The sequence below is a fragment of the Polyodon spathula genome, chromosome 13 (assembly GCF_017654505.1).
Source record: "Polyodon spathula isolate WHYD16114869_AA chromosome 13, ASM1765450v1, whole genome shotgun sequence".
Taxonomy (NCBI): domain Eukaryota; kingdom Metazoa; phylum Chordata; class Actinopteri; order Acipenseriformes; family Polyodontidae; genus Polyodon; species Polyodon spathula.
Window position 1 is genome coordinate 9,022,356 of NC_054546.1, and position 21,809 is coordinate 9,044,164.

The 21,809-nt window shown below is 40.0% G+C and overlaps 2 protein-coding genes across 2 annotated transcripts; both read left to right on the top strand.

The window, feature by feature from the left end:
• The first annotated feature begins 94 nt into the window (after positions 1-94).
• Positions 95-6,218, top strand: LOC121325997 (ubiquitin domain-containing protein 1-like). Its single transcript, XM_041269122.1, has 3 exons — positions 95-874; positions 5,191-5,418; positions 5,704-6,218. The coding sequence occupies exons 1-3, from the start codon at positions 793-795 to the stop codon at positions 6,084-6,086; spliced, it is 693 nt and encodes a 230-aa protein (XP_041125056.1). The 5' UTR covers positions 95-792; the 3' UTR covers positions 6,087-6,218.
• A 3,582-nt stretch (positions 6,219-9,800) lies between these two features.
• Positions 9,801-21,481, top strand: rrp12 (ribosomal RNA processing 12 homolog). The gene is made up of 34 exons (XM_041269026.1): positions 9,801-10,041; positions 11,020-11,243; positions 11,387-11,470; positions 11,567-11,643; positions 11,749-11,854; positions 12,077-12,193; positions 12,309-12,447; positions 12,534-12,661; positions 12,914-13,012; positions 13,169-13,260; positions 13,445-13,556; positions 13,715-13,815; positions 13,895-14,009; positions 14,211-14,353; positions 14,570-14,691; positions 14,809-14,873; positions 15,064-15,226; positions 15,341-15,495; positions 15,654-15,721; positions 15,909-16,002; positions 16,107-16,265; positions 16,359-16,439; positions 16,689-16,794; positions 17,053-17,160; positions 17,571-17,728; positions 18,108-18,199; positions 18,341-18,499; positions 18,648-18,811; positions 18,894-19,004; positions 19,104-19,153; positions 19,274-19,349; positions 20,059-20,126; positions 20,328-20,410; positions 20,844-21,481. The coding sequence occupies exons 1-34, from the start codon at positions 9,903-9,905 to the stop codon at positions 20,944-20,946; spliced, it is 3,861 nt and encodes a 1,286-aa protein (XP_041124960.1). The 5' UTR covers positions 9,801-9,902; the 3' UTR covers positions 20,947-21,481.
• Positions 21,482-21,809: the final 328 nt, after the last annotated feature.

Consider the following 21,809-nt stretch of genomic DNA (forward strand, 5'->3'; position numbering starts at 1 on the left):
ATATATATATATATATATATATATATACACATACATACATACACACACACACGTCACGCGACTAAGGTGGTCTCGTCCCATTGTAAACAGGTTGGTGTCATGTGATGTAAATTAATACCATCATGTCTGTCCCAGAACTCTGCACGGTTACGCTTGCGTCCTGCTTCGAGTTTATTACCAGGAAGGAGAAAGGGATTTAAAGCTGGAAGCCGAACTGGAAATGGGTCGGATATATTTGGGAATCAGAAAGGGCGAAGTGTGAGTATTGGAGAATATATAGGTGGGCTTTGTGGAAATCAGTTAGAATTGTCACTACAGCCAGGGGCGAGAGAGATAAGAGAGGCGAGAAGGCAGAGAAAGTTACACTAGCCCGAAATGGCTTGATTATTCCGGTCTGCACCGACTAGGCAAAGCGGGGCAGTTATAGTTATAACTGCGAAGAATTCAAAAACTGCCGTTAAATGGAAAAGTAGACTACAAAAACGCCTAGAAGTAAATGTTGAATTCATGACGCCGCAACTTTTTTTTTTTTCTGAGTGCATCAGCAATGACAGTGTATTTTAGTTTGAAATACTGAGCCCAGAAGTAATCGTAATACGAGCCTTTTAAGATCTTTTGGGAGATAACACGCAGGAGACAGGCTTTTGACCCAATGAATGCACTTCCAAAACAATTCCCGTTAAGACTGTAAATCTGCTGTGGTACACATCGCTCAATAATATAAAGCAACTACATTCTAAAGGGGTTTGCCCTCCTGGATATCTGTATGGGGATCCGTTGTATCTGACAGCAATGGGAGGCTGTGTCGGGAGAGAGCGTGGGGACACGCAGGGGTCGGCTAGGAGCAGCTCCAGGAACCCACGAAAGCGCGGAGGTAAGGAGCCAGAAATTCTCAGATCTCATGAGCGTTTGTTGTTAAATATGTATTAGAAACAGTGGCACAAATACAGCAATAGTAATGGTTTATCCTTAATAGTGTGAGATTTCCTTGTAATGTAGAGGAGACAATAGTATTAAACGTGGTGGTTCCTGTTTCATTGTCAGGAGGAAGTGATGCGATTAGATATTTAGTCCTGCCAAACAGTATTCCTAGCATCTCATACCCAAGTAGTAGAAATGTTAGCGAACTATATCAGTCCAGTATAGTGAAAATGCTTTGGCAGTTAAGATACATCATGGTGTGATACTTCTGTTCTTAGGAACAAGGCAGGCAGGGGTTTAAATACCCTTTCATGAAGCACTGCCTGTTTTTCGGCACCAACTTAATATAAATGCATACAGTTAGGGCAAAATTAATGTTCCAGTTACAGATTGTCTGGGTATTGTGCGTTGTGGTCCTTTTGCCCCAAGTTGCTCTGGTTGTATTCATATACAGCCAGGCAAGATTTGGTGCTTACAGTTTTTTTTTTTGTTTGTTGCATTCCCTTTTCAACATGATTTTTTTTTTTTTTTGAAGAAGGAAATGGCATCTGGCCAAATGTTATGGATTCACTTGCAGCATGCTTACTGCTTCCTGGGAGCTTGTGGGTGGGTGTGGGAGCGTACATTTGATCAGATACATGTAAACTAAGCACAAATCTTCATCAGGAAAATAAAAATGTTAGATAATAACCATATAAACATGGAACTGAAAATGTCACTGTACTCTGGTTGCGCTTTAAGATTACAATGTACACTGCAGACTAAAAGAGGACTTATAGCCTTAGTTTATTTTTGACTTGTCTTTAAAAGGGTCTGATGGGGATCTGGATTGCTGGCAAAGTACTTGCTGTGGTTGTAAATATAGAGCCTGTCTAGGAACCTTGTTGGATGGTAGCCACTAAACTACAGATTGGCTTTTTGTGAAGTAGAACATTTTCATTCAGTTACAGATACAGGATCTGCTGTTCTTCCAATGTGATTCTAGCCTATGTAGACTTTTCCTTACAGTCAGGTTTACAGTGCAATATGTAGGCCAACCTTTTAATTTGACTTCTATAACGTCTGTGCTGCAGCAGTATCACCATGGATGAGCATGTATAATTGCAGTGGGGGGATACATCTTCAGCTGGCAAGCTATACTCAAATAGCAGTGGAACTGGATTGTGCTTTGTTTTCATGTAATTTATTTATAACTTTATGATTTTAGTACATGGAAGCTGCAGTGTATAGAGCTACTTGACTGTGACAGTTTGTGGGTCCCCTGCATCCAATATTGATGTGTGTGTGTGTTTTTTTTTTTTATTTATTTTTTTATATAACTCCTTCCAGGCGAAATTACAGCTACCTCTAGAACAAACATGTAAATAGATCGTTTTGCAATTCAATACGTATCGCTCTGTGACTTGCTCTATAAACACAGCCCTGTGTTTCTTCCCTTATGATTCATGCCAGGGTGATATCTCCGATTACAATTCATACAATAGTGTATGGAGTTTTGGGGTTTTCCCATTCAACTCATGACACAGTTTACCATGAATGCAATTGGAGGGACCGATGTAGATTAGCAAAGGAGAGCCAGAACTTGTGGGCAAAGTATAATCTCATACAGACAGGTGAACGTCGAGATAGATATAGCTGTTCAAACACAGATACTTTCGAAGGATTATTAAATGTGTTTATGTTTGTGGAGCACTAGGTATGGTTATTCTTTTAAATGTTCCTTTTCCTTTGTCTTGAAAGTAACATACCGTTTACTTGCATTCTTCCAAAAACTATGAACTTTCAGTACTTAACCGAAAACAGGGACGGACGACAGAGCGACACATTTGAAGCTTTTTTCTTGACTACAATGGCTATCGAAGAGTATGCCTAAAAAGATAATTGTGGTGGCATACAGGAGAATGAAGAAATTAAAACTGTTTTTACAATCTGGACTGACAGTTGGATCCTGAGAAGGGTGTCTGAAATTGTTTGTACTGCGGAAATAAAAATAGCAACTAATGTTCTTTCAATTGCAGCATCTATTGCTCTGGCAGTTTTCTCTTTTTTTTTTTTTTTTTATCTGAACAAAGTACTGCTACAGGTTTCTTTAAAACGCAGCACAGTACTGTCCACAATCCACCAGTGATCTTTTTACACAGGGCAAGGACTTCTGAGGTTGGCCATGTTTGGGGGAAAAAGCCCTGAAACGTGTTTTTCTTGGTCAGGGCCAGCCAGGGCCAGTACCAGTTCACAGTGGAAAATCTATGATCCCTTGTTGATGTAACCTATTAAATCCACTTCAATCAGTGTAGATGAAGGGGAGACAGGTTAAAGAAGGATTTTTAAGCCTTGACAAAATTAAGACTTGACTTGAGAATGGATTGTGTATGTGTGCCATTCAGAGGGTAAATGGGCAAGACAAAAGATTTAAGTGCTTTGAACAGGGTATGGTAGTAGGTGCCAGGCGCGCAGGTTTGAGTGTTTCAAGAACTGCAACGCTGCTGGGTTTTTCACGCTCAGCAGTTTCCCGTGTGTATCAAGGATGGTCCACCACCTAAAGGACATCCAGCCAACGGCAGGCCAGTGTTAGAAAACGGCTCATTGATGAAAGAGGCCAAAGGAGGCTGACACAAATTGTTCAGAGCAACAGACGGGCTATAGTTAGTCAACTGACAGTCCAGTACAACATTGGTGCTGAAAAACCCATAAAAGAATGCACAACTCATCGTACCTTGACACGAAAGGTCGTTGGCTGCCATACCCCAAACAGAGTTCCACTTCTTTCAGCAAAACACAAGAAACTGCGGTTGCAGTGGGCTAAGAAACGAAAACACTGGACACTGGAGGATTGGAAAAGCATGGCCTGGTCTGATTAATCCTGGTTCCTGGTATTTCACGCTGATGGGAGGACTAGGGTATGGAGAAAACCACATGAGTACATGCATCTATCTTGCCGTGTTTCAACATTGCAGGCTGGTGGTGGTGGTATGATGGTGTGGGGTGTGTTTACATGGCACACATTGGAATGGTTCCACGAACATGACAGTGAATTCAGCTTACTGCAGTGGCCTGCCAAGTCACCAGATCTCAATCCAATTGAGCATCTGTGGATGAGATGGAACAAGCTATTCGAAGAAGAGATCCACTACCAGCCAACTTGACACAACTGTGGGAAGCATTGGAGTCAACCTGGGCCAGCATCCCTGTGGAACGCTTTTGACACCTTGTAAAGTCCATGCCCTGATGAATTGAGGCTGTTCTGAGAGCAAAAGGGGGTGCAGCTCAATATTAGGAAGGTGTTCCTAATGTTTTGTACACTCAGTATATATAATGTCGTCTTCTTAGATACACACATTACAGTAAATGTGTTTTTTAAATTTTTTTAATGGTGTATATATATTTTTTTCAAATGTGTTGTGAACAGTGTTGCTTCTTGTTGACAATTCAGTGCTGCTCCCAGACTGAAGTCTTCAGTAACCAATTGCTGCTTTTTCACTGGCTCACCTGTTTTCAATGTCAGTGTAGTTCTCCTTGCAGCGGAATTGCAGCATTCAGTTATCTACAAGGAATGATAGGTTCATAGTGTTTAATGAGTTTAAAAAATAAACTATAAAATACCAAGTGCAGTGATTGGGTTTAGTTATATATATTAGTTTGGAATGCACATCCAGCTTCACTGTAAGTACTTTTATTGAAAGGAATTGCTTTGGTTGCCCTCAGAGAATCATGTGCACGTGATATGCTGTCTGTATTGCAGATTAATTTGTAATAATTAAACGTTTCCCCAAGAAGATATTGCTCTGTTTTGATACTTTTAATTGCAGGCTTTGTGGCCTCTTGAAATGTTATCTGTATTCTTGAGGGAGGGTGCCGGTTGGACTTTGTTCTCTGGCTGGCTGAATAACATGTTCTGTGAACTTCAGTGACCCAGGAAAGAGTGGTAGTGAGTGACAGCAGCTTGTGCTAAAAGCATGCTTTAAGTGATACCAGGATAGCTGGTTCTGGCATTGCGCTGTTAGTCCTTATTTCCCATTTCGTTTTGGTTTGTTAGTGAAAATGAATTGGGTTTGCAGAATTTGTTCAAAAATTAAAACTGAAATACTGAAATTATGGACAAAGTTAGTTGTCATTTTATGTGGTTGTATTGGATTCCAATATGAACGTGGTTAAAAAAAAAAATAACAGCATTTAAGAGGATTTTGTTTGTACATTGTGACCTAACTTAAGATGTAGCAACAATCCTTTTAAACCACAAAAACAGTGCATTTGTATGATTGCCCCCTTCAGGTCGAAATGAACCTCTAAAGAAGGACAAGCCCAAGTGGAAGAGTGATTACCCGATGACCGAGGGGCAGCTGCGAAGCAAGCGGGATGAATTCTGGGACACTGCTCCAGCATTTGAGGGGCGCAAAGAGATCTGGGATGCCCTAAAGGCAGCCGCAATTGCCATTGAGTGCAACGACCAAGAGTTGGCGCAGGCAATTGTTGATGGAGCCAGCATCACTGTTCCACATGGTGGGTGGAAGAATATCCGTCTCTTGCAGTTAGATGGTGTCTTCAAGACACTGTATTATCCTAAACATAATCTAATGGGTTACTGCGGAACAGGGGGCGTAGATGCAATCATAGTTATTTCAGCATTATGTGTCACTTTACTCGAAAAAGCTGGTTGCCTTTATAGTAAGTATAAAACAAGCCTATGGTATTCGTTCCCTTTGCTGGGACGCAGATTCAGTTTCAGACTCCTGAATTGGGTCTTTCTCTTGACCAGTCCTTTAACTGCTCTGTGTTTGGTTTCAGGCTCCCTGACTGAGTGCTATGATGAGCTCGGTAATCGTTATCAGCTGCCAGTCTACTGCCTTGCTACACCAGTGAACCTGATCACAGAGCACAGCGAGGAGGAGACAACTGATGCCCTGGAGCCACAGGGCGGCTCCAAGCGGGATTTCCAGCTGAAGGTACGACTCTCAACAGGCAAGGACGTGCGCCTCGGTGCCAGCATGACGGACACCATCGGCCAGCTGAAGAAACAGCTCCAGGTTCAGGATAATATCGACCCAGCCCAGCAGCGCTGGTTCTTCTCTGGAAAGCTGCTTACTGACAAAACCCGGCTGCAGGAAACCAAAATCCAAAAAGACTTTGTGATCCAAGTTATAGTGAACCAGATGGCTGCCCCCAAGTGACCCTCGCTCAGGCACCCCAACTGATCCCTTTAGAGAGAGAGAGAGTGAGACCCCCCTTCCCCTAAACCACCCTTCTTTCTTTCCATTAGAAAATTAAAATAAATAAATGCAATGATTATAATTCCATTAAAACAGCCTCCAAAGCTTATTCTTGGGACATTTTAGAACGTAGTCTGTTCGCTTTGCTGTGTAAACTCTGGGACAATTGATGTGCTAGTCCAGACCAGTCCGAGACTCTGACTGATTTTATAAAAATGCAAGAGTCCACACAAGCACAGACTACACTCACAAATTGAGATTACAGTGCTGAACTGTAACCAGGAGATGTAAAAAGGATGCCATAGAATTCAAGTACTAGAATTTGAGTACAAGAAGAGATGAGCAAAGGCAGCGCTGTTTGTTTCACATTTGGGCATGGCTGCTAAATGTTCTGGTCACAGAATCCCTGCTTAAAAACTGGAGGTGTGTTGTCAATCTCAGAAAACCCCAGGACAAGCTGAAATCAGCACAACTGGTACAGACTGGGAAGTTTTGAGTATCCAGCCATGTGACAAGACCATGATCCCTGTTTAAATGAAATGCAACAAAAACAAAAATGGTTTGGTATTTTTAAAAAGAAATGTTTAAATGTTTTACCATTCTTAAAAAAAAACACAATTTTTTTTTTTTTTTTTTAAAAGGCATCTCACTAAGCAGTTTCAGCTTTTGGTAGCGCTGGTGTGTGTGGGGTTTTTTTTTTGTCTACATTTAATTCAACAGTAATAAAATGTAGTAATCTGTGAGCCCTGTATTAATGGGCCTATGTTTTGTGTGCCAGTTAGGACAGATTGTGGCTCTGATCTGTAATCTATATCAGCAGCCACTGTCCTTGCTAACCAGAAGGAAGGCAGGAAGACAGTGATTCAAGCATGACGCTGTACCAGGGAATGAGACTCCCTGCTATTGCAGAACCTCTCCAAGCACTTTAATGGCTACTGTGAGCTCACCCCCAATTCTTTGGAAGCCATGCTGTTTTACCACGCTGCAGTTATTTTATTATTATTTTGTGTCTAACCTAAGATCATGTCTTGCATGTTTTTTGGGGAATATTTCAGTCCTGCCTAAACTGTAGAAATGCTTTTCAGCAAGGAAGTGGTGCACCTACTTTCTCCTTTATCTTCTGTGTGATATTGAGAGTTAATTGAGTATACCGATAGCACAATACTAATTGGTAGTGTAGTCTACTAACAATTAGCACGTTCTCAAATAGACAGTAACATTTTAAGGTAGAATAGTTATTACAATTAAATATTATCACAGTTACACTAATGGATATTACAATTAAATATTATCACAGTTACACTAATGGATAGAATGTAATGAACTAATAAATAGCATATTACAGAGTGTACGAAAAGACAACTGTACATACTGCAATTACAGAAGGGAAGGTTTTAACAGCACAGTGTATATGTGGTGATACAGTATGTTATGCAAAGGGCCCCTGTGCTGCAGTTTGGATGTGAGGGAACAGCATGATGCAGTTCAAACATGTCTATAGCAGTTTTCAGCATAACAATTTGTATGTTACTGTTTTAAAAGAATGTACCAAATATGCAACAGGTCTTGGTCTTCTAGCTGTTTATCACACCTCTGGTCCTGAAGGACTTTTAAATTGCAATAAAGGATCTAATCAAATACATTGTTGAGTGGGTGTTAATCTCTCACAGTTTTACTTGAATCTGTGCAGAGAACGTCCATATCAGGGCGTATTTGAATAACGTTCAAATCCTTATTTGGCAGATCTGTGATTTTTTAATTAATTAATTTATTTTATTTTGCTTTTCCCATGATATATCCTGCACCAGGCTTGGGATATGTCTGGACTGGCCTTTGTAAGAAGCAACATTTCACAACTGTTATTTTAGTGCAAGAATGTATGTTGCTTTTTTTTTCTTAAATGTCATTATCAATACACTTCTGGTGTTTTAAAGCCAAGGGACTCTAGAGGACCACACAGTGAATCCAAGCAAGTCTGCAATACCATGAGCTTTATTAATATTAAGTTAAAATTTGGCACGAGACTGTAAAACTCTTGCACCTGGAGAATGAGGAGCCATCCAGCTTGCAAGTTCTATTTTATAAGAAAAAACTCAAACGGCTTCTAGATTACACATGCAAAAACTATAAGCACCATTATGACTTTTAAATGGGTGTAAATATTTAGAAATCTGTATATTTAGTAAGATATATCTATATCTAGATATATATTATATATATATATATATATATATATATATATATATATATATATGTGTGTGTATATATATATATATATATATATATATATATATATATATATATATATATATATATATATAAAGCTAGGGTTTCTGATAATTTAATATCTGTACAAGTTATTTTACAGGTCATCTGTACATTTATAAGCAAGATGATTTTTTTCTTGTTTTGCAAGCTGTCAAATAAAATTGAAACTTCTGAGTCTGAGTTTTTTGTTAATAATGTACAGCTAAGTGATAATGTGGTCATTTTGTTCCCCTGTAGTCAGATTCTCAAAGACTTACACCCAGTGTAGCTTGTATTTGGATGTGTTTATTGATAGCGAAATTACATTTTCAAAGTAATATCACCTGGATTGTCTGTGAAGATACAGCCGTATTTATATCCCTTGTTTCAACACAAAAGAAGACAGTTGATTTGCATTTGAAATGAGTGACCACCTATATATACCAATAGTGCTTTGTGATCAAACATCAAAATATTGTATCACTGGGAGAAATTAAAGGTTGTGGCAAAAACAAAAATCTATAATGGCAGTTTACCCTAAAACAGTTTGATAATGTTACCAGCTTTAAAAATACACATTTTGCAGAGGTAAAATATCCCATCTTATTGGCATCCATCCATTCTGCGAGGAATACAACAATAGTACATATTTGTTTTTAACCTTAATTTATTCCTTTAAAAATGTGCTTTTTCCTTTGCTATTGTCTTAAAAATAAAAGTCCTTATGAAAGGTTGTTTAACAGCACCATACTGCTGGTGATATGGTTTCCCTGTTCATTTAAGGCTTGCCTGCACCAAGCGACAGGAAGAATGCATCTGAGTAGGGCAGCACTGGCTAGTGGTAAGGTAGCTCCCCCAAACCACACCCCGGGAAAATTTTTGTGATATTAACAGCTAATAATAATAATAATAATAATAAATACCTGGATGGTAAGATTTCGATTTTCTTGGTGCTTCTGGGTTTTTTTACTTTGCCATTGCTGCCACCTAATGGCTAAATGTTAGAAACGTTCAATTTGCATTTTATTGGTAAACATGTCTGGACATGAAAACAGTTACTTTATACAATGAAATGTGCACAATATCGTGTTCTTTTTTTCTAACAGTGTTTAATGGCTTTAATTTAAAAAGAAGCTAGTTTACTGTGTGTAACCTAGTGTATAGAGTAAAATGCTAAGTGTGCTATATTATTTATTTCATTTATTTAAAATAGGTAGTAAATACAATATCCATCAATCACTCTGAGTTTTCAAATGTAGCATTTTATTTTTAAATTAAATTCCAGAATATATTGTTACATTACACTACAACTTTAGATTCGTGGTACACCCTTACACTGTACACGCACAACATTAACATATAGTCAGAGCCATATATACGGCTCTGGATATAGTCGCACAATACCGCCACCGTGTGGATTAAAACGGATAGCCCTTCTTGCATTGGAAAGTGTGCAATGTCCATGTGACCGACGGCCGCAAACAGACTATAAACGCTTGTTTTTTTGGTGGCATACATTTACAGCTGAAAATGGTGAAAGCTGGGAAGCTACGTTCTGGTACAGCACAGAAGCTAAAACGCTGGAAAAAGGGACACAGCAGCGACTCTAACCCGGAGACAAGCCGCTACAGACAGGCAGCGAGAAGCCGGTTCTTCAGTCGCCCCTCAGGTAAAGAAACAAGTTTAAACAGGCCGCAGTAGAGTCCGGGGCTCTGGCCTGCTGCAGCTGGGAAACACGTGGATATCAGTGAGGTTCCTTTGCGGGACAGACGCATTAAGACACTTAAAAACTGATTAATTTTTTTAAAAAGAAGACATGTAACGTTCTTTTTACGTAATATATAATACGCCAGAATTACGCTGCAATTAAATTATTATAAATTACTCGAAACATGTGCAATTTTTTGTATTGTCATCTATGTATACAAACCAATAGCTAATTTTACTGGCACTTATTGAAACAGTACAGTATTGTAATACTAAGAAAAAATGAATTAAAATACATTTCAGTAGTTATATCCCTTTTTGAACATATAGTATACCGTAAGTAACCACGTGTGTAGTAATTAAAGGGACAGACACTCAGATCAGCCATATGATACTCTACCGCAGTCAGCTGAACGGAGAACGTTCATTAATTAAAATGTGTCGTCGGAATTACCAACCTTAGAATTTTTATCAACTTACCTCGACAATAGCAGAAACATACAAAACTAAACGGGGTAGTTCTTTTAAAAGTTTAATGGGCAATTAAGTCCAATTCGAAATATGCAGTACTCGCAAACATGTTGAATTTTATAATTTAAAAGGTGATTCCTGCTTTTCTATTTACTTCTCCAATTATGGTTTAGAAGCCAAACGGTTCGTTTTCCTGTTTGTTTATATTGCCTAAGGCATTTGTTTTCCTTCCTGAGCATGAGTATGTGTGTGACCTAATGTTTATAGATTAACCACGTTAATATGTGCTCAGTCCTGATGGGGGTGATGGGCAACTGGACATTTTTGCTTCTCATAATGTTCCTTTTTATGTTGTGTTACTTTTTTGGTTCATTTACAAATTTTTTTTCTAAGTGGTTTATATGTTTTGCATTCTGGTTTAAGTAGATCGGGCTGTGTTTGACAGTATTTATCCTTGGTCTTTTTCTAGCGAGAAGTGACCTGACAGTTGACGCCCTTAAGCTCCACAATGACCTGCAGTCCGGTCCCCTGGAGCACAAGGAGTCTAAAGATGACACTCCCTTGGAGGTGGATGAGCCAGCACTCACCGAGCGAACCTCGGCCACCTTCCTGAGTGGCCTGTCTGACTGCTCGAACCTGACCTTCAGCAAAGTGCAGCGCTATTGGGAGTCCAACTCTGCATCTCACAAGGAGGTCAGTGACCTCTTCACGGAGCATTAATGCTGTCCAGTGTATCTGCCAGCCCTAACTGCATCCATTGTTTGTTTGGGGAATCATGTCATTTGGGATCATTAGTGTGCATCTTTTTCTCTTATCTTTCTTTCTTTCTTTCTCAGATTTGTGCAGTGCTAGCTGCTGTAACAGAAGTGATTCGATCCCAAGGTGGAAAGGAGACAGAGACTGAATATTTTGCTGCTTTGGTGAGTAATAATACAATGCCAAATAGTAAAAGGGTCTCGTAATGATTGGCTTCTGTTATTTAATGCCTGGTGTAAATGGGTCTGTCTGTGCTCTAGATGACCACGCTAGAAGTTGTGGAATCCAGTGAATCAGTGGGTGCCGTGGCTTACCTTCTCAACCTCGTGCTAAAGCGGTAAGAATTGCAACACATTATTGTGTCGTATTATAAGTGTCGTTGTTTTTCCTGTCCTAGATTTTATTATGTTATGTTAATTCCATGTTTTTGTTTTCTTCCCAGAGTTCCCAGCCCAGTTTTAAACCTGAAGTTTTCAGACACATCAAAGGTCTTCATGAACATCATGTCCTCTCAAGCCAGTTCAGAATCCCCCTCTGCCCTGCGCTGGGTAAGTGATTGTTTTGGATAACAATCAAGCCAAATGCAAGATATATTACTGCGTTAGATGTAGTTAGGTGAATGTTGAGGTTTGAATCACTTGTGCTTATTGCAGAGACAAATTCCTTTTGATTTTATTTTATTTATTTATTTTTTACTGTAGCCCAGCAATATATGGGGAGTTTTTCACAGACACACAAAAAATGTTTGTAAATTTTATTATGCTTTGTAGATCCTCTCCTGCTTGGCAAATCTGCTTCGGAAACAGGACGGGTCTGTATGGAGCTACCCATCAACACTTCAGGTTTACCATGGACTGCTGAGTTTCACTGTTCACTCCAAACCCAAGGTACGTTGACTCTCTGCCCTCCAGACTGCCCAGTCACTGGGACCTCCCACAGGCTGTTGCATGGTAAGGGTCAGTTGCCAGCATCAGAGGGACTGATTTCTCTCTTCTGTTCCAGGTCCGTAAGGCGGCCCAGCATGGCGTGTGTTCTGTCCTGAGGGGCAGTGACTTCATGTTTGGAGACTCTGCTCCTTTATACCATCCTGCTGCTCAGTCAACGGCCAAATTCTGCATTAAGGAGATGGAACAAGCTGGTGGTAAGTGGTTGTTAAAGTGTGTTTGCTCCCATAGTGTTTGGGGAATTAATTTTAACCATTGCAATTTTTTTTTCTTTTCCTTTTAGGCAATAAAGAGGACACCACAGTCCTACACGTCCTGGGGCTCCTGAAGGAACTGCTGCCATGCTTCCCACATGGTGCTGTCAAGTCCTGCTGCGAGACGTTGCTCCGGGTTATGACACTCAGTCATGTGGTGAGAACACAGCTTCATCTTGGTTTCACCTTACCTGAACATTGCAGAGATCAGGACCTTGTATTGTTAATTTTGCAGATACAAAATACATGGTTTGAATTTAAATGATTATCTAAAATTGAATACTCTGTAATAGCTATTACTTAGTTGTTCACTTATGTGAATACAAAATACCCTCCTGGGGTACAAAGTACAAATATACCCTAGGGAACATATACTCAGGGGTCTCAGTTGATTCTGTTTCTGTTGCAGCTTGTGACAGCAGGTGCCATGCAGGCTTTCCATAAGCTATTCAGTGCCAAACCAAACTCCTCCACATTGCCTGCAGAACTCAATGCACAGATAATTACGGTATGTTCAGATTGAACCGGCTGACAAATTTTACACTGTCTCAAGAATAAGAACGATTATCTATAGTAAAAGTACTAAATCTTCTATTCTGAAATACCCAGTGTAGAACCTCTGGGTTGAGCAGTGTTTTGTGTAATGGATTTGTTTTTGTTTCAGGCTCTGTATGATTACCTTCCCAGTGAAAATGACCTGCAGCCACTGCTGGCGTGGCTGGCTGTAATGGAAAAAGCACACACTCACCTGTCCAGGTATTTCCCTATAAAAGTCAGCTTTTAAAATTAGTTTTTAAATATTAACATAGCCATAGAGAACAACAATACAAGTAGTTCACGTTGACTGATAACATAAATATCTTATCGTAGAGTAGCTGGCCTTCAGGAATGTAAGACTTTCCATGCCTTTCTTTTAATGCACTGTTTCTGTTTCTCCTAGTCTGCAGATTTCGCTCTGTTTGGGTCACTTGCCCCGTTTCTTCACCGCTGCCATGACTTGCTTTTTGTCTCCGCATGTGCAAGTCGTTTCCACGGCAGCACAGACATTAAAGGTCAGTGGCTGGTGCTCTCGAGCAGTCATGTGGCTAATGGGTTGTGGGTGTTTTTAAATAGTAAAGTTGTGTTCAGTAACCTGCAAAGATTTGGGATGATGGGAAGTGTAGTTTATCAGGCTGAAATACTTCTAACTGTGTTTGTGCTTTATTACCAGACTTTACTGAAGGAGTGTGTTGCTCCGTGCGTGGCAGAGATCGGGTCAATCACATCGACTGCTCCCGCAGGCAATGCTGCTTACATCTGTAAAGTATTTCGGTAAGTTTCTTAGTGAGGCTGAGGAGCAGGAGTGAGATAACCCCACCCCATGTTTTCTTACACTTCTTCTGCTTTTCAGACTGATAGAAGAGGGTCTCACGTATCGATACTATTCCTCCTGGCCCTTTGTAATGCAAGTTCTCAGCTGCTTCTACCAGGTGGCAGGGAAGGAGGCGCACCCCATCATGGTAAAGGTAAGAATCAGGAAAAGGGGACGGGGGTGGTAATGCCTGTTCATGGAACCTACTGCCTTGTCTGAGCTTTGGGGAACAGAGATTACAGAGGTCACTTGGAATGCATTTGACTGTCTTCAGTTTGTTCCACTTACAGAATTGGTGTGATTTCAGATTATCTGTCTGTCCTTTTAACTTGGGTTTTTGGTTCTTTTTCACCAGAGTTTGCAGTCCTTGTGTGACCTGCGCTTGACGCCTCAGTTCCCTTTCTCAGGTGAGCTGGATCAGACTGTGGGGTCTGCAGTAGAGAGCATGGGCCCTGAAATCGTCCTGAGAGCCGTACCTCTACAGATCGACGGCAATGAGTGAGTACTGGTGTGTTGGAAGTGCCATGGTTTGTATCGGGGCTGCAGTGGGTGGGAGTGGCTTTGGAATCTGGGGAATGACATTGCTTGTGCATTTAGAGTTAAGGTAGTAAGGGTTGATTTACGGTGTGACAAGGGAGGGGTGTTAGTAGTTAAAAAAAGGAACCGCCTTTCATGCGATTTGCATTAAAAAAAAAAAAAAAATGTTTGTTTCAGAGATGATCTTGAATTTCCAAGGAGTTGGCTGATACCTGTGATCCGGGATCGTGTTAAAAACACAGAGCTAGGATTCTTCACCACATACCTTCTGCCACTGGCAACTACTCTCAAAAATAAAGGTTTTTGTTTTTTTTAATTAACAACCAAGTCCATGGATATAGTACTATACTATAGTATCCACTTTCACTGTGGAAGTGTGGTATTCACCAATAAACTCTTGTTCTGTTCTCTTTTAGCTGACGAGCTTAGTCAGGCAGGGCGAAACCTTGAGTCTAAGGTGTACATGACTCTGCATCTACAGGTGAGAAATTCACAGTTTATTTACTGTTTTGTATCTTGTAATTTCCACAGGCTTTGTATAAACAATCTGACAATATATAGTGCAGTGTTACTATTTTGTTTAATTTCTGTTTAAAACAATCTATAAGGATTGAAATAAAAACCGTAAATATTTGTTTTGGTAATATTTATACATTTCCATTCCTATTCAGATCTGGTCCATGCTGCCAGGGTTCTGTACGCAGCCCACTGATCTGGCCACCTCTTTTAAAGGCATTGCTCGGGTGCTCGGCATGGTTATCAGTGACCGACCTGACCTGAGGCTCACTGTCTGCCATGCTATACGGACACTGATCAACAAGAGTAGTAAGAAGGGTAAGGGTTGGCGGGGGTTCATGTGGTCAGGAGGGTTGGAGATTCTGCGTATAGACACTATGCTTGTCTTTCAGATTTTTCTGCATTTCTAAGTTTTTATCTTTCCTTTTGCAGAGGAGGATCATGCAGAAGTTGCCCGCTTTGCAAAAAATTTCCTGCCCATCTTGTTCAACGTTTATACCCAACAGCCTGCTGTAGTGGACAGTGCTGCACTGAGGATGCCTGTTCTGGACACCATTAAGGTGTACCTGACGATCACTGACCAGGAGGTGGGACAATAGCTGCTTTTAGTAAAAACTCTCTGGGAGCTTGTACAGATTTGTTACTGTAGTTTACAGAAGCCTTAATGTGTGAACCATTTTTTTGTGCATTGGTAAAACATCTTCTGGCTTGTTTATTGTTTAAATCTGTTTTGTTTTCTTTGCAGATGGTTTGTACATTTCTGCAGAAAGCCACCGAGAAACTTTGCAGTCTGGAGAGCTCGGGCTTCACAAGGTGAGCCGTTTATTGTCCGTGCCAATGTGGAGCAAAGACTACAGTCAGGCTTAAAGTAATCAGCTATAACAAATGTATTACTTATTGTAGCTGATTGCATTGATAAGTTGAACAGGTTCATTCTGTCTAATGTGTGTATTTGCTGTGGTGCTAGTGGACCTGAATGTTTCAACTGTTCTGGTTGCAGGCTGGCGGTGATGGACCTGATAATGGCGATGGCTCCGTGTGTGGATGAGTCCACAATGACTAAAACCTTCGAGCTCGTTAAGCCCTATCTGGCGGTAAACAAGCTGTTGCAGCTGTTTTATCTTTTTTTTCTCTCTGCATCCAGCAGCCGATGCACCAAGCGGGTGCTGACAGCTCTGTCTGGTTTTGTTTGTTTCAGAGCAAGGAATCTGGATTGCAGAAGAAGGCCTACCGTATCCTGGAGGAGATGTGCGGAGGGGAGAGGGAGCCGTGTCGTCAGTTTGTCCTCACAAACCTGGAGGAGCTGAAGCAGACGCTGCTCGGCTCTCTGAAGAGTGCTTCCTCTCCAGCCAAGAGGGTGAGCAGCTTCTCAAGTATCTGAAGAATTTCTCTTTTGTTTTAATATGTTTTAATAACCCACAAAAAAAAAAACAATTATCTGTTTCTACAGCCAAGACTTAAGTGCTTGATCCATATTGTGAAACATCTGAGTCCTGAACATACTGGATTCATCACAGCTGTTCTCCCAGAGGTATGGCAGTAATTGAAACACATGTAACCCACCTTTTGATGCAGCCTGTTCTTGTACCAAAGCTCCTCGTAAATAACTAAAACTAAGGTGCTTTAGTGGCAGAAAGGCATTTCCATCACTTTCCAAGTAAGTCAATAGGAATAGTGTAGAATCACACGTGGCAAAATAAACGATTTTACTACATGGCTGGGTATCCTTATTTGGAGATGTTCACCTGTATAACAGAACATTTGCTTTCTGCCCTCACAGGTTATGATCTGCACCAATGAGGTGGCTGTAGGTGCTCGGCGAAATGCATATACCCTCCTGGTGGAGATCGGCCGTGCATTCATACGCTTCTGTGGCAGCCAGAAAGGTGAGTGGGAAAACACAGGTCTGGTAGCATTTAATAACTATAATAACAAGACTGTTAAGCAGCAACACATTTTAGTAGAAAAAAAAGATTAAAAGTATGAACAATTAAATACAATATGTAAGTAAAGAAGTTGCAGTAGCCTGAACCCAATAGTTCACTTCTGTCTCTGTAAAAATCCAAGGCACATTGCAAAGATCTTTCTGTTCTTATCTGGTTGAAAGAAGCAGTGATTGACTGACGTGTGTATTTGTGTTTCAGAGGCAGTACTTCAATACCTGGAACTGATCTATGCAGGATTCACTGGATCGGTAACAATGATCAGCTGCACTGTCCTGGCTCTGACTCGGCTTGTTTATGAGTTTAAAGGTAATACTAAAAAAATAATGAAAGCAATATGACAGTCAGTACGACACTCAGTCGTAAGTTTTGTAGATGTCTATCGGTTGTCTTCATATATGAGAATTGAAAAACATTTGTACTGGTGTTTTTACTATTTGTATTTCTTTTTACTTTTTATGGCCAATCACTGTAAGGAAGTTACAGATTTAAATAGTTATTTTTATTGACAGTTTAGATGCTCAATGGGGTGGTTTGCACAGGGAAAATGCTTTATTGTCTTAAAGAAAAATGTAGCTATTTCAATTATTTACCACATTTAAAGCTGCAGCAGCACATTTTTAGACATTTTCTGAATTCTAACAATTGGCACCCCCTGCTGGTAGTAGTTGGAATTATTGTCTTGCTGCAAACCCAGTATCTGTTTTGTGTCTCTGCAGATTCCTTGGAGCGCTCAGTTATTGAACCGTTGCTTCGGAATGTGTGTCTCCTGCTCAGCTCCAGAACACGAGAGGTGGTGAAGACAGCCCTCAGCTTTATTAAAGTTATTTTATTTATAATGGATGTTAAAATGCTGGCGTCCCACATGCCTCTATTGGTGAGTATTGGAGGTAATACATAGTCTGCTTTTTTAGATAAAGCTTTATTAAGCCTTTCTGTGAGAGGCCCTTGTATGCCCGCTACTTGCTTCACACAATTGAGATGCCAACTTCATATTTGCAATGTTATGGTGACTTCTCTATGGAAATCTTTACACCACCCTTCACTTTGACCTGTGACTTTAAGATGTCTGACATATTGTGATTGTGTCACTTTTGATTTCTGGGTGAAACACAGAGATATATTGGCTTCATATTCATTTCACACTTCAACTAGATTCACTGGGTCAAGTTCAATTTATTTAGTTATTTATTTTTGCCCCCATGGATTGTGTTCACTGAGCAACAGAGTTTTCTTTTGCTTTCTTTCTCAATAAGATGGAGGGAATTGGAAACATTAAAGAAGACATGAGGCGGCATTTCCGGACAAAACTAAAGAATATTTTCACCAAATTCATCCGCAAGTTTGGGTAAATGTAGATCCTTTTTTTTAAAATCAACTTTAAAGGTAGAGAGAGAGAGTTCTTGTAGACAGCAGAAAAGGTCCCTACCTGGGGGTTAGGGACTCCTGTACAGTACAAACCCCTTCATTCTGAATATCTTTCTTGCAGGTTTGAGTTGGTGAAAAACATGCTTCCAGAGGAGTACCATAAAGTGCTGGTTAATATCCGCAAGGTAGAAGCCAGGAACAAACAGAGGAAAATCTTGAAGCATGATGCTGATTCCGAGTCGGAGAATGAGGAGGATATGTCAAAACCCAAAGGGGACAGGTATGGTTCCCTCTAAAAGTCAGATGGAGACAACCACAAACTTAATGGGAGAAGATGACCTGAAATCAAGTGGTACAGGCAAGTCTAGGGTGGGCAAAAAGCTAGTGCCAGTTGCAAAAAGATTGTTTAATCCATTTTGATCTTGTAGTATTGAAGACATCCTGGCTGATTCTGAGGATGAGGATGAGGAAGAGAAGAAGGGACGGGGAAGGAAGAAGCAGCCTGGACAGAAGGGAAGGGCGTGGCTAAAGGAGGGAGAGGGTGATGAGCCGCTGAATTTCCTGGATCCCATGGTTTCCCAGAGGGTTCTTGGTAAGAACTTTTAAGAAGGAGGTCAAATTGCCTTACATATGCAGCACAGTAGACTTACCTGTTTTTATAATCTGTCTGGCAGCCACAAATCCAGATGTAAAGAAGAACACAAAGGTCCGTCATGATTTCAAGTTGACTTCGGATGGGCGTTTGATTATCCGCGAGGAAGCAGATGACGACGAGAAATCTAAAGGTTGAACTGGCCTACAAAACACCTAGTTTTAGTAATTGAATTTTATTCAATATTGACGGTTGTATTGGTGATCATTTTAAATTTATAATTTCTCTGCAGGTGCAAAGGAGGAAATGGAAGACATACTGGAGGAAGCTGGTGTTAAGAGTGTGAGTGTGTTTATTTTTATTCCCCCCCCATCCCCAAGATGCAGATAGTGAAATTGTTGACTTAATCCAGACGTTTACATAACAGCATATTTTTTTTTTTTTTTTTTTTTTTAACAAAAGAGAAATCAGAAAAGAAAATTCAAAGAGGGCAACTTGGATGAGGACATGGAGATGGACCCACAATTTCAGTATAAAGGTAAAGATGTAAGCTCCAGTCTCAGCCATCTATCGCCTTGTTCACACTTACTGAGCCACCTCAAAATTTCCGTTCAGTTGAGGTTTTAGGGGGCCTAAGTGCGTTCACTGGCTTGGCTGGAGATGCAGGACTGTCCTTTTGCGATTCAGTACCTTTTAAACCTACTTTACTCTGGGGGGGGGGGGTGGGGGGATTTAAAACAGCACGTGTGAATTTCTGCATCGTCCCAGCTGCTACCCCTTAAAACCAACATTGTTTTGATCTACTACACTCGACCTAGTAGGGGAGTGGTTTGAGGTACGTCAGCACATTGACACGTTAAGGCGGCATTAGTACTTTAGGATGTATCAAAAATCTGGTCTAAATTTCACCCGGCCCAGGGCCTCCTTTTCATTTTTCAAGCGTTCACACGAGAAGTGGCCCTGGGCCGGCCTAGACCGCAAGTGTGAATGGGGTGCACATACATCGACATCTATATATCGGGTCATGCGTTTTTTATATATATATATATATATATATATATATATATATATATATATATATATATATATATATATATATGAAAAATCTATATAACGTCTGTGATAACAATCTGTGCTCCAGAGACCAGCTGTATGACACTGCCCAGTCTGTGCAAGTCATGTATTAAACTGAAAAGAAGGGTCTTGAAGCAAGAGGATTTTTAAAAGTAATTCAATTTTTCTTTTAGCCGGGGGCTCTGGGATTCATCGACCGTTGTCTAAAAAAGGAGACTCTGGTGGACAGTACAAGGCAAAGGTGAGTAAAGGGCCTTGTGCCGTGGAGTGATATTTTCAAAATGGAGCCCTATAATACCAATTATATGACAATTACATGACACCGTGCAGGTGTGCCTGTCTCGTCTTTCTGTTTAAAAATATATATAAAAAGGTCCTGTTTTAATGATTTTACATGTTATGTTAATACAATATTTAAAAACATTTTAATGTTATCTTCCAGAGTGGTAAAGGTGACATAAAGAAGAAAGGTCAACATGATCCATATGCCTACATCCCACTGAAAAAGGCTCAGCTGAACCGAAGGTATGGGAGAAGATCATTGATCCTTTTTTTTATTTATTTTTTATTCATAAATTAATGTTACTTCCTAGCGCTTTTGTTCTAACATTTAAGACACAGTAGTTGGAGATTTTATTTTCAATTACTGATTTTACCAAGAGCGTGTCCAACCTAAATTTTCCAGATATGGCACATTCTTCACACACTTGCAGGAAGCACTTTTTTTACCTTTCTGCACAGGCATGGTCTTAGCTGTCTACAATCAGCCTTGAGAAATCGTCTGCAAAATCCAGTGTCTGTTCTGGCTCTTGCTAAAACCATGTTTTCTTTTTTAAAGTCACTACAAAGATCAATTTGTTTTGAAGGTGGAAGAGATTGCATCTGTGATTAGGATGTTAAGCTTTGAATTTGTGTTTATGGTATGGCGAAAAGTATTTATTTTATTTATTTTCTGCAGGAAAAAAGCAAAACTGCAAGGTCAGTTCAAAGGGTTGGTTAGAGGAGCACAAAAAGGGGCTCGGACTGGAAGGAAAATGCAGAGGAAGAGGAGGAATGTGTAACTTCGGTCCAAGACAAAATACAGGCCTTCGTAATACCTTTTTATGGACTCCACTCGGGAGCTTGGTTCAGTTAAAATAGCATGTTTCAAAGGGGCAACACTTTGTTCTAACAGACTGATGTGATGTACAGATGCTAAGTGCTAGGCTGGATTTCTGTGTTGGTCCTGGATAGACGCACAGCATGGCTTTTCAATGTTTTGGTTGCGTTACACTAAGGGATTGAACTGTTTGTTTTTCATCTGAGAATAAGCAAAATCCATAGACATATATACAACTAAAATATTCCAGTTCTTCAGTGACATTTTGTATAAACATAATGTTTCACTTTCTGTCCTGTGGTGGTTGGTGGACCTTAGAAGTGTGTATTTATTTACCATGAAAAAGCGTACTTACTTGTAAGAACCAGTTAAGCTTTATTCTGCTATGGACTAGAAATTGAATACAGGGTAACCTATAATGTTGTGCTGTGTGTGTCAAATATTGCCTTTTGTTTACTGCAAATAAAAGAGAGTTGCATCTTTTAATGTTCAAAAAAGATTTGTGCCTTTATCTACCTATAGATTTTTTTTTTTTTTTTCCTCGGTCATTTACAAAAGATTTTTTTTTTTAATGGTCTTCAGTAACCAGCTCTGTCCAGACAGGGGTACTGCCTACAGTATTGGTATATTCTGCTTAGGTCTTTTAACTGTACTACAATACAAGATACATTCTAGTCTGGCAGTTTGAGAATTTCTTAATGGTATTACTATATTTAAAAAAAAAAAAAAAAAAAAAAAAAAAAGTGACGGGAACAATTCAGTCTGAATATAAGACCAAACGTAAAAAGTGGAATATGTACTGCTATGATTTGTGGAACATTTAGA